General features: G+C 40.6%; 1 protein-coding gene across 2 annotated transcripts; it reads left to right on the top strand.

Annotated features, from left to right (window-relative positions):
- The first annotated feature begins 2,435 nt into the window (after positions 1-2,435).
- REG1A (regenerating family member 1 alpha) lies at positions 2,436-14,597 on the top strand. 2 transcript variants are annotated; one of them, XM_055378919.2, is made up of 6 exons: positions 2,436-2,939; positions 12,006-12,115; positions 12,753-12,871; positions 13,179-13,316; positions 14,029-14,140; positions 14,336-14,595. In XM_055378919.2, exons 2-6 carry the CDS (start codon positions 12,052-12,054, stop codon positions 14,401-14,403), a joined length of 501 nt encoding a protein of 166 aa, XP_055234894.1. In that variant the 5' UTR covers positions 2,436-2,939; positions 12,006-12,051; the 3' UTR covers positions 14,404-14,595. The 2 variants fall into 2 exon arrangements, with proteins under 2 accessions (XP_055234894.1, XP_004029557.1); XM_004029508.4 differs by lacking the exon at positions 2,436-2,939 and adding an exon at positions 10,876-11,704 and having other exon boundaries at positions 14,336-14,597.
- The last annotated feature ends 2,216 nt before the right edge of the window (positions 14,598-16,813 follow it).

The raw sequence follows: 16,813 nt of genomic DNA, 5'->3' as shown, positions 1-16,813 counted from the left end.
GTCAATTTTGGATCTTTCCTGCTTTCTCTTGTGGGCATTTAGTGCTATAAATTTCCCTCTACACACTGCTTTGAATGCATCCCAGAGATTCTGGTATGTTGTGTCTTTGTTCTCGTTGGTTTCAAAGAACATCTTTATTTCTGCCTTCATTTCGTTATGTACCCAGTAGTCATTCAGGAGCAGGTTGTTCAGTTTCCATGTAGTTGAGTGGTTTTGAGTGAGATTCTTAATCCTGAGTTCTAGTTTGATTGCACTGTGGTCTGAGAGATAGTTTGTTATAATTTCTGTTCTTTTACATTTGCTGAGGAGAGCTTTACTTCCAACTATGTGGTCAATTTTGGAATAGGTGTGTTGTGGTGCTGAAAAAAATGTATATTCTGTTGATTTGGGGTGGAGAGTTCTGTAGATGTCTATCAGGTCCGCTTGGTGCAGAGCTGAGTTCAATTCCTGGGTATCCTTGTTGACTTTCTGTCTCATTGATCTGTCTAATGTTGACAGTGGGGTGTTAAAGTCTCCCATTATTAATGTGTGGGAGTCTAAGTCTCTTTGTAGGTCACTCAGGACTTGCTTTATGAATCTGGGTGCTCCCGTATTGGGTGCATATATATTTAGGATAGTTAGCTCTTCTTGTTGAATTGATCCCTTTACCATTATGTAATGGCCTTCTTTGTCTCTTTTGATCTTTGTTGGTTTAAAGTCTGTTTTATCAGAGACTAGGATTGCAACCCCTGCTTGTTTTTGTTTTCCATTTGCTTGGTAGATCTTCCTCCATCCTTTTATTTTGAGCCTATGTGTGTCTCTGCATGTGAGATGGGTTTCCTGAATACAGCACACTGATGGGTCTTGACTCTTTATCCAATTTGCCAGTCTGTGTCTTTTAATTGGAGCATTTAGTCCATTTACATTTAAAGTTAATATTGTTATGTGTGAATTTGATCCTCTCATTATGATGTTAGCTGTTTATTTTGCTCTTCAGTTGATGCAGTTTCTTCCTAGTCTTGATGGTCTTTACATTTTGGCATGATTTTGCAGCAGCTGGTACCGGTTGTTCCTTTCCATGTTTAGCGCTTCCTTCAGGAGCTCTTTTAGGGCAGGCCTGGTGGTGACAAAATCTCTCAGCATTTGCTTGTCTGTAAAGTATTTTATTTCTCCTTCACTTATGAAGCTTAGTTTGGCTGGATATGAAATTCTGGGTTGAAAATTCTTTAACAATGTTGAATATTGGCCCCCACTCTCTTCTGGCTTGTAGGGTTTCTGCCAGGAGATTCGCTGTTAGTCTGAGGGGCTTCCCTTTGTGGATAACCTGACCTTTCTCTCTGGCTGCCCTTAACATTTTTTCCTTCATTTCAACTTTGGTGAATCTGACAATTATGTGTCTTGGAGTTGCTCTTCTCGAGGAGTATCTTTGTGGCGTTCTCTGTATTTCCTGAATCTGAACGTTGGCCTGCCTTGCTAGATTGGGGAAGTTCTCCTGGATAATATCCTGCAGAGTGTTTTCCAACTTGGTTCCATTCTCCCCATCAGTTTCAGGTACACCAATCAGACGCAGATTTGGTCTTTTCACATAGTCCCATATTTCTTGGAAGCTTCGCTCATTTCTTTTTTTCTTTTTTCTCTAAACTTCCCTTCTCGCTTCATTTCATTCATTTCATCTTCCATTGCTGATACCCTTTCTTCCAGTTGATCGCATCAGCTCCTGAGGCTTCTGCATTCTTCACGTAGTTCTCGAGCCTTGGTTTTCAGCTCCATCAGCTCCTTTAAGCACTTCTCTGTATTGGTTATTCTAGTTATACATTCCCCTAAATTTTTTTCAAAGTTTTCAACTTCTTTGCCTTTGGTTTGAATGTCCTCCCGTAGCTCAGAGTAATTTGATCGTCTGAAGCCTTCTTCTCTCAGCTCGTCAAAGTCATTCTCCATCCAGCTTTGTTCCATTGCTGGTGAGGAACTGCGTTCCTTTGGAGGAGGAGAGGTGCTCTGCTTTTTAGTGTTTCCAGTTTTTCTGTTCTGTTTTTTCCCCATCTTTGTGGTTTTATCTACTTTTGGTCTTTGATGATGGTGATGTACAGATGGGTTTTTGGTGTGGATGTCCTTTCTGTTTGTTAGTTTTCCTTCTAACAGACAGGACCCTCAGCTGCAGGTCTGTTGGAATACCCTGCCCTGTGAGGTGTCAGTGTGCCCCTGCTGGGGGGTGCGTCCCAGTTAGGCTGCTCGGGGGTCAGGGGGTCAGGGACCCACTTGAGGAGGCAGTCTGCCCGTTCTCAGATCTCCAGCTGCGTGCTGGGAGAACCACTGCTCTCTTCAAAGCTGTCAGACAGGGACATTTAAGTCTGCAGAGGTTACTGCTGTCTTTTTGTTTGTCTGTGCCCTGCCCCCAGAGGTGGAGCCTACAGAGGCAGGCAGGCCTCCTTGAGCTGTGGTGGGCTCCACCCAGTTCGAGCTTCCCGGCTGCTTTGTTTACCTAAGCAAGCCTGGGCAATGGCGGGCGCCCCTCCCCCAGCCTCGCTGCCGCCTTGCAGTTTGATCTCAGACTGCTGTGCTAGCAATCAGCGAGACTCCATGGGCGTAGGACTCTCCGAGCCAGGTGGGGGATATAATCTCGTGGGGCGCCATTTTTTAAGCTGGTCAGAAAAGCGCAGTATTCGGGTGGGAGTGACCCGATTTTCCAGGTGCGTCCGTCACCCCTTTCTTTGACTCGGAAAGGGAAACTCCCTGACCCCTTGCGCTTCCCAAGTGAGGCAATGCCTCGCCCTGCTTCGGCTCGCGCACGGTGCGCGCACCCACTGACCTGCGCCCACTGTCTGGCACTCCCTAATGAGATGAACCTGGTACCTCAGATGGAAATGCAGAAATCACCGTCTTCTGAGTCGCTCACGCTGGGAGCTGTAGACCGGAGCTGTTCCTGTTCCACACGTGAGATGCTTTAAGCCACTTCTGAAATGGTAAGGATTGCTACTCGGGAATGTAGGCATCAGATACTTGAAGTAGCCCTGGGCATTGAGCATCAAGGTCTCAAGGGCTTCCAAGGTCCAGCTTTTAGTATAATTCTATCCCCTAGATATTGGCATTCTAGACCTGTGATGGGAGAAGCAGCACCAGTAATCTCCAAGATGCCATTGGGATCATTCTTCCATTGTCTTGATGAATTGTCTTGATGAAGAAGCAGCTGGCTTCTTCCATTCATACTAATCTCTATATCAAATAGTTACTTGGCTATATTTTTGGTTTTCTCTTGTTACCTTGCCTTTTCTTTCTTAAAAACAAAGCAACCCTGAGATTTTTTCAAATATTTACACTTTATCTTTTCACGTAAATTATATCTTCTTTTTTTCATCAAATTTATTTTAAGTTCCAGGGTACATGTACAGAATATGCAGGTTTGTTACATAGGTAAACATATGTCATGGTGATTCGCTGCACAGATCAGCCCATCACCTAGGTATTAAGCCCAGCATCCATAAGCTTTAAGTTGCTTCTTTCTTCCTGCATTTTACTATTATTAGGTCAAAGAAGCCATGCAGCATCCTCAACAATTTGCTGCCGAGATATTTCTTTTAGCAAACATCCTAGTTTACGGTTCTTAAAGTCTGCTTTCGCAAATTGCTGGGACACAAAGATAATTCAGCCAAGTTCTTTACCACTTTATATAAAGGATGGCCCTTCCTCCATTGTGCAATACCATGCTCCTCATTTCCATCTAAGACCTTATCAGTATTACTTCTAGTGTCTATGTTGCTAACAATATTCTGTATACATTTACTTAGTAATCTTAGAGATGATTTAGGCTTGGCTGTTAGCTCTCCTTCTTCTGAGCCCTCATCAGGAAAGCCCTTAACTCTCTGTTAATGGCAATATAGACTTTTTCTAGCCTCTTCTTTCAAACCCATCCAGCCTCTGCTCATTACCCAGTTCCAAAGCTGACATACGTTTTTATGTATTTGTTATGGTAAGAATACCACTTCTGGTACCAGTTTCTATCTTAGTTTTTGTGTGTGTGTGTGTGCTGCTAGAAGAGAATACCTGAGAGAGGGAAATTTATAATTGACAGAAATTTATTTTCTCACAGCTCTGGATACTAAGTTCAACATCATGGTGCTTGCACTTGGCAATGGCATTCTTACTGTGTTATGGTAAAAGGCTGAATGACAAAAAGGCAAAAGGAAATGAAAGGAGCCATCTTATAATGGCATTAATCCCACCCATGAGAACAGAAGCCTCATAGCTCCATTAATTCTTTAACGTAACATTACTTAGTAGTATTGCAACAGCAGTTAAATTTCGACAAAAGTTTTGGAGGGAACACATATTATAACCTTCTCTGATTTTCTTACCTTTTTGGTTCATCTGGACCCTGGCTAATATTCATCTCAATTAACATAATGGTATTTTTAAAAGTGTTATCTGGCTTCCTCTTTTACATTTTCTCTAATTCCATAGCAAGACATCCATTATGAGTTGAGTTTAAATTTGTGGATTTACCATGTCTTTGAGGCAGGCCATTGTTTCTCTGAAGAAAGAATTTTTTCACATGAGAGAGAATAAAATCTGAGCTCCCAAACTCCACCTCTATTCTTAAATCTCAGATTTTAAGGCAGTTTATATTTGTGCTAGTCTGTGGCTAACATCAATGTGTGTTTTAAAAGCCCAGTGCTGTTTGGCAGATGATGGCTCTGACCATGGCTATATGCTTAGCTTTTCATGTTTTAGGGTTCAGGGATCCATTTCTCCTGCAGAAGATAATTCACTCAGAAACTGAGGATCAGAATCTTTGGAGCTTTCCCTAAACCAAATTTGGCCCTTCAGCGCATAGGCTTATAATGGACAGTTGACAATAGTCCTTGACGAGTGATTCCTCCTTGGAAGTCTCACAAAAATAAGTCAAACCCCACTGGCAACAAGTCAACTGGTCCGGAGACTGCAAAGTAGAGACAATGTATTCACAAAACTGAGTTTGACTTTGTTTCTCTGTGAAATGTATAAATGGAGGAAGTGGGATGGTGGTTAGGAAACCTGAGAGACTATAGACACTCAGAGGAGGATATGGTATAACTCCAGCTTCCATGTGGAGATGAGGTTGTCGATGGGAAGCTTTTACAAAATAGCCATAAAGTAAAATAGCTGCTGGAGCCCACAGGAAAAGGAGGGGCAAAGTGGTGGAAGGAATAGCAGACTGGGAAGTGGATTGGAGTTTCAGCATTTTGTTTGATCACTAATGGACAATGGTTCTCTTTAGAGAGGAGGGATCCAATTTTAATGTCTGAACTAGACAATAAAATTCTCTGAATACCTGTCTCCTTATGAGAAGGAGTGGAACAATACGTGATCCCATCTACCAATAACTTTCCATTCTTACCAGTTGTGTCAGAATTTTAGAACTTTTGCAGGGTAGGTGATAGAGCAGAGAAACAGCACAGACCCTGGTGTCAGGTTCACTGGATCTGAATTCTAACTATGCCACATATCGTGGTTACTGTGTGACCCTGGGCAAGTTAATCCACCTTTCTGTGGATAAGGTTTATTTATTTACTTATTTATTTATTTATTTACTAAGGTAATGTCTTCTATGTAGGGATTTTTTTTTTTTTTTTCTTGAAATGGAGCCTTGCTCTGTTGCCAGGCTGGAGTGCAGTGGCTCTATTTTGGCTCACTGCAACCTCCGCCTCCCAGGCTCAAGCGATTCTCCTGCCTCAGTCTCCGAAATAGCTGGGACTACAGGCGTGCGCCGCCATGCCCAGCTAATTTTTGACGGGGTTTCACCATGTTGGCCAGGATAATCTCGATCTGTTGACCTCATGATCCACCCATCTTAGCCTCCCGATATGTAGGGATATTTTTTAAAAGTTAACATATTTGACACATGTACAAATATTTCTCAGAACATGAAAATTGTAATATACGTGTTTGTGCAAATGGAATAATATAACAGAAATATTCTAAACTATTATATGAAAGGGTGTATTTGAAGGTATTATGAAGGTACACAGAAAATTATAGTTTGAGCTTTAATCATCACTGTTATGTGTTTAGCAGAAAGCCAACAGTGCTAAAGAGTGCCTATGCTGGATGCATCATCGCCATCATCACTCTCTTCCTCCTCTTTATCCTCAAGGTATCTGGCAACAGTTCTGAAGAGGCATTAGAGTTGATTTATTACTTTTGGGAGGTGAGGTGTAAGGTGCAGTCCCCAGAAACCTTCAGCTTCTTCCATGGGAGTTTCTCTTTCCACAGGCTCCTTTCAGGACACGCCTAGTCAGTAGAGGAGGCCTCCATGGTAAATGATGTTAACATTCCACGAACTTCTGTCTCTCCCATTCCCCACTGCCCCAAGCAGGATGGTCCACATCTTGTCCTGCTGCTGCCCTTGTCCCTTGTCCCACAGATGGTCCTGCTCAAGGCTTACACCACTCACTGCCCCTCCTCCCAGAGTCCTCCCTTCACACCCATCATCACTATTCCTGGAAGGTCTCTGCTTCTTCCTGGGCTGCTCAGGGCCATGAGAACTGGACATCTGGTTGCTGCTGGGAAAGGACAAAGCCCATCTTTGACCTGCACAGTTTGCCAAGCTGTTTGTGAAAGAGGACTTTATATGTGACCACTCCCAGGGTGTGCCAGGAAGAGTTCCCCCTGATGCCAGAATTCCCTTGTGTCAGAGCCATTTGTAAGGTCTCTGAGTTTCTACCGTTGCCCTCTGCTTGGAATTCAAATTTAAAGCTCTCTTTACAGTAGGAGGGATCCACAGGAAAATAGCTTCTGTTGTGGATTTGAGGAACTTACAACTTCTCTAGAAACTCTATACTCAAATAAATACATTAAATAACTGGGGGCTTGATAGAGTAGGTGTTTCTGACTATTCAGTGATGCAAGATTTAGAGTAGGGAGAGGTCCTGGATAGTTTTATGTAATAGCTTTTTATTTTCTTTTTCCTTTTTTCCTTTCAATGTTTTAATTGGCCTATAATAATTGTACATATTTCTTGGGTTCACTGTGGTATTTCAATACATGTATACTATGTGTAATAAACCAGCCAGGGTAATTAGCATATCTATCCCTTCAAACATGCATCGTTTCTTTTGTTCAAAACTCACTCATCTAGCTATTCAAAAATTTACACAAAATTGTTATAAATTATAGCCGCCCTGTAGTGCTATAGGACATTAGAACCCATTCCTCAGATGTGGCTGTACTTTTGTATTCCTTAACCAAGCTTTGGCTGTCTTCTCTGTCCCCTTCTGTGACTGTAGTAACCACTATTTCACTCTCTACTGCTATGAGATCTAAATTGTTAGCTTCCACATTTGAGCTAGAACATGTGGTATTTATCTTTCTGTGCCTGGTATTTTCCTGAAACTTTTTGTGTCTTTCATTTCTCTGAACAAGTGCTGAGACATGAGAAGGGGTGAGGTGGGGGCCCTAAGTTTCTGCTCTTCCAAGGCTCCTCCAATATTTCAAGTTATTTGACCACACTGGTTTGTGACTTCAGATCAGAACTGTGTTGTTAATAGATGTTTAAAAAAAAACAAACAAATAAATTGTGGGGTAGGTATGGGTGCTTGATGTCTTATACTTATTTACATTCTAAGCTCTTCTTATGGTGTCTATGGCCATGGCCGTGACGAGTTTGTGGTTACTAAATCAGTCCTCAGAGGCCTAGATGGGTTGAACATGGAAATTACTTAATAAAAGAAACTCAGGTAGTTGGAATAACAAAGTGACCCTAAAGCAAAACTGCTTGTGTTGAATATAGTTCCAATAAATATCTGCCATTTGAATTGGTTTAGTTAGTTCTTCTCTGACCCTCAGTCTCTTCATTTGTTAAATATGGTTCTTAATAGAACCTATATTATTAGGACGTCTTGTGAATTAAGTAGGTTCCTGTTAGTCAGCATTAGAATAGTCCCTGGCACAGAAAGCATGCAATGAAAGTTTGTGTTAAATGGCCAGATGCAGTGGCTCATGCTTGTAATCCCAGCACTTTGGGAGGCTGAAGTGGGTGGATCACCTGAGGTTAGGAGTTCGAGACCAGCCTGGCCAACATAGTGAAACCCTGTCTCTACTAAAAATACAAAAATTATCCAGTCGTGGTGGCTTATGCCTGTAATCCCAGCTACTTGTAAGGCTGAGGCAGGAGAATCACTTGAGCCTGAGAAGCGGATGTTGCAGTGAGCTGAGATGGCACCACTGCACTACAGCCTGGGTGACAGAGTGAGGATCCATCTCAAAAAAAAAAAAAAAGAAAAAAAAAAAAAGAAATTTTGTGTCAAATAAAACAGAGGTTTCCTGTGAAGCAGAAAAGGCTAAGTTATAAGTAAGTTTTCTTTATGTCTGCAGAACACAGCAGACCAGGGAAAGTCCTGAATGCATCTTGTATTTCTTGAGCTCCTTTCCTCTCCAGTCTAAGGTTTGCAGACAGGCTTCTATTCACATGCCTGCTAAGTATTTAAACAAGAGGAAAATTATTTCTCAATAACAAGTCTAAAATCTCTATTACAAGCATCAAAAGCAGAAAATACCTACTGGATGATGGCCAGTAGCACCATTTATCACCTACAGCCTTGAAACATTCTAAGCCATATTAAGTCTTATCAAGAAATTGCCCCACTTGGGCACATATTAACCCTAATGTCCATGATACTTGTTTCTATCTGTGAGCAAATTAACATAAGGAATAGATGGGAAAGGCCTGAAATGAGCTTCTGGGAATCTTATAAAACTAGGTCAAAGGTCCTTGAAGTTCCTCAGAAAAATAAGGAAAATATTAAAGGGATTGAATGTATGGCTTTCCTGAAAAAGGAATTTCTCTGGGACCAAGGCTGCTACCAATTTATGTCCTAAATTTTGTTATCTTGCTTGTGGAATTTGGCCAGTCACCTATGTAAGCAATAAGTGCAACTTCTCAATGGATTTACTGCTACTGGGGACAATAAAGATTTTTATGGGAGTACTTTGTCAATTGTTATTTGTTTTGACTCTCTGTTTTATGTCTTCCTGGTTGTAACATATTTTATTGTGTATTTTAGAGTATTAGATCTTTTATACCTGGACAGTCATTTCTTGTTTGAAGTTATGTTAAATTTAGAAAAAATCTCATATTTTAAAAATATTTATTATAAAGACATATGCATACATATGTTCATTGCAGCATTGTTCACTATAGCGAAGACATGGAATCAACCTAAATGCCCATCAATGATAAACTGGATAAAGAAAATGTGGTACATATACACCATGGAATACTATGCAGCCATACAAAAGAATGAGATAATGTCCTTTTCAGGGACATGAATGGAGCTGGAGGCCATTATCTTTAGCAAACTAACACAAGAACAGAAAACCAAATACTGCATGTTCTCACTTATAAGTGGGAGCTAAGTGATGAGAACAATTGAACAAATAGTGGGGAACAACACACACTGGGGCCTTTTGGAGGGTGGAACATGGGAGGAGGGAGAGGGTCAGCAAAATAACTAAGTGTACTAGGCTTAATACCTGGGTGATGAAATAATCTGCACAACAAACCCCCATTACACAAGTTTACCTCTGTAACAAACTTGCACTTGTACCACTTAACTTAAAATTAAAGTTAAAGGGCGGGTGCGTTGGCTCACACCTGTAATCCCAGCATTTTGGGAGGCTGAGGCAGGCAGATCATGAGGTCAGGAGATCGAGACCATTCTGGCTAACACGGTGAAACCCCGTCTCTGCTAAAAATAAAAAAAATAAAAAAAACTTAGCCGGATGTGGTAGCGGGTACCTGTAGTCCCAGCTACTCTACTCGGGAGGCTGAGGCAGGAGAATGGTGTGAGCCCTGAAGGCGGAGCTTGCAGTGAGCTGAGATTGAGCCACTGTACTCCAGCCTGGGTGACAGAGCCAGACTCCATCCCAAAAAAAAAAAAAAAAAATTAAAGTTAAAAAAAGAAAAGAAAATATTATGCCATAAAGTATTTTTGTCTTAGATTTTTTAAAAATTAATTGCTTGTTTAATTTTCACAAGATAAATATGTCATGATACCAAGTATACTGGACTCTTCCCTACTATATCCTTTGTTAACGGAAGAATATGTCTGCATCTCTTATTTATAGAAAAAAATAGGAATCATTCTCTGGTTGTAATCATTTTAAAAGGCATAACTACTTTTTGTAAAAGCAGAAAAAATTTGGATTAATTTAACAAACGCATATGAACCAGCGAGAATAAACAATGTTAACATTTGTCATCTTTGTTTAATATCATTAGTTTTTGTTTTTATTTTTTGAGACAGTTCCCTGTTCTATCACCCAGGCTGGAGTGCAGTGGCACAACTCACTGCAACCTCAACTTCCCAAGCTCAAACAATCCCCCACCTTAGCCTCTTAAGTAGCTGAGACTACAGGCATGTGCCACCATATCTGGATATATATATATATATATATATATATATATATATATACTTTTTTTGTAGAGATGGGGTCTCGCTATGTTGCCCAGGCTGGTCTCGAATTCCTGGGCTCAAGTAATCCTCTCATCTCAGTTTCCCAAAGTGCTGGAATGACAGGCTTGAGCCACCACACCAGGCCCATCATCAGTTTTTATATAAAGATAAAAAACCTTAAAATTGTTAGGCAAATACTATGACAAATTGTAATATATATACTTACATTTCAGATTTTTATTTTTTAAACTGTATAAGAATTGATTAATAAATAAAATTTAGTATTAATCTGTCTTTTAAAACCATATACAAAGTTTATCAAATAGCTTATAACTTCTTGCAACTGAATTTTTGTATTCAATGTTATGGCTTTGATACTAGTCCAAGTTGAAATATAGATATCTACTTTATTCGATTTAAATTCTGTTTAGTATTTTATTATATTTTGTTAATCCATTTGTCCCAATTCATATACTTATCTCTCTTTCTGTGAATATTCAGGTTAGTTTTTTCTTCCTAATTTTGCATTCTGATTGGCTTTTATTCCCTGAATTATAAATGACTATTCTATGATGATTCTGGTAAATATTCAATTTCACCACACAATCTTTGACTTCATACTAACAAACAGTTGACTTCACATGGACAATTTCAATGAAGCCTGACTTCATATTTCGCTCCTTTAAGCTTCCTTAGGCATCAGCATTCTACAATCCTCACATTGAGAATATCTGTATTTTGTTAGCTCAAACCTTGTTAGACATGTTAAATGTTTAGAAATATAAATTTAACTTACCCCTTGAGGTAGGTCTTGAGAGGTTTGTGAGCCTAAAAAGACATGGAGGAACCACTTAATGCCACAAACACATTGTTCTAAGTTATTTGGAATCAGTTAATTCCTCCCCATCTCCTAGCCATGCCTGACACCAAAAAGGAGCCTCTAAATTTACAGGGAATACAAGGAAGTCTACTGTTGTCTGCTCCTCTCTGGGTTATCAGGGCACATGGGAGCCCTCAGTTGTTTTCTGCTGAGCAAGAGCAAAGTCCACCTTGGACTTAGACAGCTTGCCAAATTGTTTGCCGGAAGGGGACCTGAGTTGTGACCACTCCCAGTGTGTGCCAGGAAAAGGCTTGTACTGGTGCCAGAATCTCTTACTGTCAGTGCCCCTCTCTGGGTCCCAAAACTCACCACTTGCCCCCACCCCTTTTGCTTAAATGACGTGGTTCTTATCTCAGATCCTGATATAAAGCTCCTACAGCTACCTGGCCTGAGAAGCCAACTCAGACTCAGCCAACAGGTAAGTGGGCATTACAGGAGAAGGGCATCTCTAACATGCACTGTAGATCTAAAATCTTCGGGAAGATACAGCATGAGTTTCTGTCCAAGAGGTTTTAGCTGTAATGAAGCCTCAGTGGGATCCAAAGTTGTTTTTCAGTTACTGAGTCTGTATAATCCCCACTCTCAAGAGAAATATTTGAAGGTGTGGGTGTCTCAGAGGACCTTCCTAGTCTCAGAAATTCTGAGAGGAGGTTTTAAGGAAGGTAATAGGTGCTTTGCTCTCCATCTCTCAGAACCCCCTTCTGTGTGTTCTCCTATAGCGATTGTTGATTTGCCTCTTAAGCAAGAGATTCATTGCAGCTCAGCATGGCTCAGACCAGCTCATACTTCATGCTGATCTCCTGCCTGATGTTCCTGTCTCAGAGCCAAGGTAAGATCTCTTTTCCACCAACCAACTCTTTCTAGCCCTGAAGACTTCACTCTATCCCCAAGCATACGGGTCTACTTGAAAAAAAAAAAAAAAAGCAGAGTCACCGTTAAGGGTTGTTTTGTGGTGTTTAGTGATCTTTATTGCTGATCTCTTCACATTTATATACATCCACACCTCATTAAGGAGTTGGAGCTAGAATTTAAAATGACCCCTTATAAGCGACTGCTGCAGTTGGCATGAGCTTATCTGATTAAATTTATACATGATGGTGGATTTGGGGATGTCTGTGTGTAGACAGTCACTAATGGGGTGGAGAACTGAAGAGAGCCTTGTGTTCAGGGAAACCAAGACAGGCTTGAGAAAGTAGAAGGCTGAGTCCTTCAAGGTAGAAGAGCCTGAGCTCCAGACATAAAAGGGAAACTGGAGACTTGTTTCTTTGGCCTATTCATTCTGTTTTTTTTCCCCTGATCAAAGAAACCAAAGACAGAAGATGTAGGATGCAGGAGCAATAGTGAGCAGTCATCCCATAATAGACTGGATTCTTCTGTTTCTATAAAGGAACCTCAGAAGCTCTTACCTCACCTTCAAGCCTTTTCCTTACCCTGAAAGCCTCCTTTAATTGTCTCTTCTTTTTCAGGCCAAGAGGCCCAGACAGAGTTGCCCCAGGCCCGGATCAGCTGCCCAGAAGGCACCAATGCCTATCGCTCCTATTGCTACTACTTTAATGAAGACCGTGAGACCTGGGTTGATGCAGATGTGAGTGAGGAGAGCAGTGTGGGAAGGGAGGCTCATGAAGGGAGGGTAAGCTGCCACTCTCCAGTGTGTTCAGTGGCTGCAATGAGATGAGACTGAACCCCTTGCTATACTATCATCAGCCCCAAACTTTCCAATCTACTTTATCCCATTATTCAGCACATTCCCAGCACAAAGAACCTGGTGGTCAGTGACAGCATCATCAGGGACATTACTCTGCTGTCCTTTTTCTGACCCGTCCCCTTGGAGGACTCAGTATGTCCGTCACAACTTCCTCCTCCACTGAGTGCTCCATTTTCTTCTGCAACAGCTCTATTGCCAGAACATGAATTCGGGCAACCTGGTGTCTGTGCTCACCCAGGCCGAGGGTGCCTTTGTGGCCTCACTGATTAAGGAGAGTGGCACTGATGACTTCAATGTCTGGATTGGCCTCCATGACCCCAAAAAGGTAGGCTGCAGCCTTCTTTATCTCCTAATGATCAGGTTTGAGAAGTAAGAAGGAGGTTCAAGTTCTGGTCTCTTAAGTACCAGCTTTTATCGCTTTCCAGAAATCAGGCTGTTTACAGATCCTCTAATGTCCTGTGTAGCAAGGTGCACTGTAGATGATTGGAGATATAAGTGGAAGGCTGAATTTCCTAGGTGTTCTGGTCATTCATGAATAAACTTATTCTGTTTACAGTCAACAAAGCATCTTTATGCACCAACTTCTTACCTATTTTGTTACTGTCAGAGTCACAAGAGAGACTAGATTGCCAACTATATAGGCAAGGCTTGTGGTAAAAATCTGCTGCTGTACTGCTGGCATTTGGGAACCTGGTAGTATACTAAATAATATAATATATCAACAACTAATGGTCAGCCAATGCTATGCTGGATATGAGGGTGCTGGGCCACAAAGACAAAAAATCAGGAACCACTTTTTAAGTGAGATACTTTGGGTCTCTGTCAAATTCATAATACTTATTTCTTGGTGGAATACAGTTAATGAGTTGGACAGTTCAGGAAAGAAGTTTAGAGCAATAGCAAAGGAAAGGAAACAATATTTAGCAAGGTTTATTCTTCCTTTGTGTCTTAGCATGTTTCTGAGTGTGCACACAGGCCCAGTGATTCCATGTATTTTTGAGTGACCACTGCCTCTGTTCTGGTCCTTCCCCATCTAGAACCGCCGCTGGCACTGGAGCAGTGGGTCCCTGGTCTCCTACAAGTCCTGGGACATTGGAGCCCCAAGCAGTGTTAATCCTGGCTACTGTGTGAGCCTGACCTCAAGCACAGGTGAGAGGCAGAGAATCTATCCACCTGTTTCTGTTCTCTCCTGCTTAGCTCCAGGGATGGAACTGGGACTGGGAAAGAGGAAAGGTGAACTCCTCATTAAGGAAATGGATGTTTGGTTTTTGTCCTGAGTCCTAAAGCTAGGAGGGTCATACTCTTTCTGGTCTCCCAATTCTAACTCTTCTCATTGACTTATAGGATTCCGGAAATGGAAGGATGTGCCTTGTGAAGACAAGTTTTCCTTTGTCTGCAAGTTCAAAAACTAGAGGCAGCTGGAAAATACATGTCTAGAACTGATCCAGCAATTACTACGGAGTCAAAAATTAAACCGGACCATCTCTCCAACTCAACTCAACCTGGACACTCTCTTCTCTGTTGAGTTTGCCTTGTTAATCTTCAATAGTTTTACCTACCCCAGTCTTTGGAACCCTGAATAATAAAAATAAACATGTTTCCACTATTGTGCTGTCTTACTGTGTCTGCTATTTCCACAGCTGATGTCTGGGTGGTTGAGATGAGAGTGATTACAACAAAGCTTGCTCTGGCCTATCCACTTCTTAAAAGTCCATCCGCATACTATGCATATTGGAATTCAGTATTTATGAACATATGTGGCTTTGCTTATGACAAGGTTAACAAGATGGAGATTGACCAAAAACTCACATGCTGGCATATCTCAAAGATATTTTGCATTCAGTTCCAGATCACTGTAATAAGGGTAATGTCACAGAAAAGCAAGTTACACAGGTTTTTTTTTTTTTGCTTCCCTTTGCATATAAATGTTTTACTGTAGTCTATTATATGAGCAATAGCATTGTATCTAAGAAGAAATATACATACTTTAATGAAATAGTATTTTATTGCTAAATAATGCTAACAATCATCAGAGTCTTCAGCAAGTAGTATTCTTTTGCTCGTGAATGGTCTTGCCTCAATGTTGATGGCTGCTGCCTGAGCAGGGCAGTGGTTGCTGAAGGTTAGGGTGGCTGTGGAAGTTTCTTAAAATAAGACTACAATGAAGTTGGCCACATTGATTTGATTCTTCCTTTCATGAATGATTTCTCTATAGCATGTAATATTGTTTGATAGCATTTTTCCCACAGTACAACTTCTTTTAAATTGGAGTCGGCCTCTCCAAACCCTGCTGCTTCTTTATCAACTAAGTTTATATGTTGTTCTAAACCCTATGTTGTCATTTTAACAGTGTTCACAGCACCTTTGTCAAGAGTGGATTCCATTTCAGGAAACCACTTTTTCTGCTCATCCATAAGAAGCTGCTCCTTATCCTTTCAAGTTTTATCATAAGATTGCAGCGGTTCAGTCACCTCTTCATGCTGCATTTCTAATTTTAGTTCTCTTGATATTTCCACTACATTCACAGTTACTTCCTTCATGGAAATCTTGATCCTTTCAAAGTTATCCATGAAGGTTGGAATCAGCGTCTTCCAATCTCCAGTGAATAATGATATATTGACCTCTTCCCTTAAATAAAAAATGTTCTTAATGGTATCTAGAATGGTGTATTCTTTCCAGATGGTTTTCAATTTACTTTGCCCAGATCCTTCAGAGGAATCACTATGTATGGCAGCTATAGCTTTGTGACATGTATTTGTTAAATAATAAGAATTGAAAGGTGAAATTGCTTTTTGATCCCTAGGCTGCAAAACAGATTTTGTATTAGAAGCAGACATGAAAAAGTCATAAATCTTCTGCATATATCTGTGTTCCTAGGTGACAAGGTGCATCATCAATGAGCAGTAATATTTTTGAAAAATCTTTTTTCTCATACATAGGTCTTAACAAGTAGGATTAAAATATTCAATAAACTATGCTATAAACAGATGCTCTCATCCAGGCTTTAGTGTCGCCACCTTTATTATCTTAGCTAGATCTTCTGGATAACTTGCTAAAGCTTCTCCATCAACACTTGCTGCTTTACCTTGAACTTTTATGTTATGGAGACAGCTTCTTTCCTGAAACCTCATAAACCAGCTTCTGCTAGCTTCAGACTTTTCTTAGGCAGTTTCGTCAACTCTCTCAGCCTTCAGAGAATGTTGCTGACTTTCTCCAAGTCAGCAATAAGGACGTGCTTTTAAAAGTATTTGTGTGTTCACTGGAGTAACACTTTTAACTTTCTTCAAGAACTTCTCCTTTTTATTCACGACTTGGCTGTTTGGGACAAGTGGCCTCATTTTTAGCCTATCTCAGTTTGGACATGCCTTCCTCACTAAGCTCAATCTTTTCTAGCTCTTAATTTAACTCAAACGATGTGCAATTCTTCCTTTCACTTGAAGAATTAGAGGCCATGGGAAAGTTATTAATTGGCCTAATTTCAATATTATTGTGTCTCTGGGAATAGGGAGGCCAGAGAAAAGGGAGAGAGCTGGGGAAGTGACCAGTGAGTAGTCAGAACACACACATTTATTGATTAAGTTCATAATTTTATATGTTTCATTGAAGCCCAAAATAATGATAATAGTAACATCAAAGATCACTGATCATAGATCACCACAACAGATATAATAATAATAGTAAAGTTTTAAATATTGCAAAATTACCAAAATATGACCTAAAGACTTGAAGTGAGTACATGATATTGGAAAACAGCACTGATAGACTTGTTCAATGTAGAGCTGTCACAAACATTCCATTAAAACAAAAACCAAAAACGCAGTA

This window comes from Gorilla gorilla, chromosome 12 (assembly GCF_029281585.2).
Source record: "Gorilla gorilla gorilla isolate KB3781 chromosome 12, NHGRI_mGorGor1-v2.1_pri, whole genome shotgun sequence".
Classification (NCBI taxonomy): domain Eukaryota; kingdom Metazoa; phylum Chordata; class Mammalia; order Primates; family Hominidae; genus Gorilla; species Gorilla gorilla.
The sequence above is the reverse complement of the archived record's forward strand: the minus strand, read 5'-3'. Positions and strand labels throughout refer to the sequence as shown.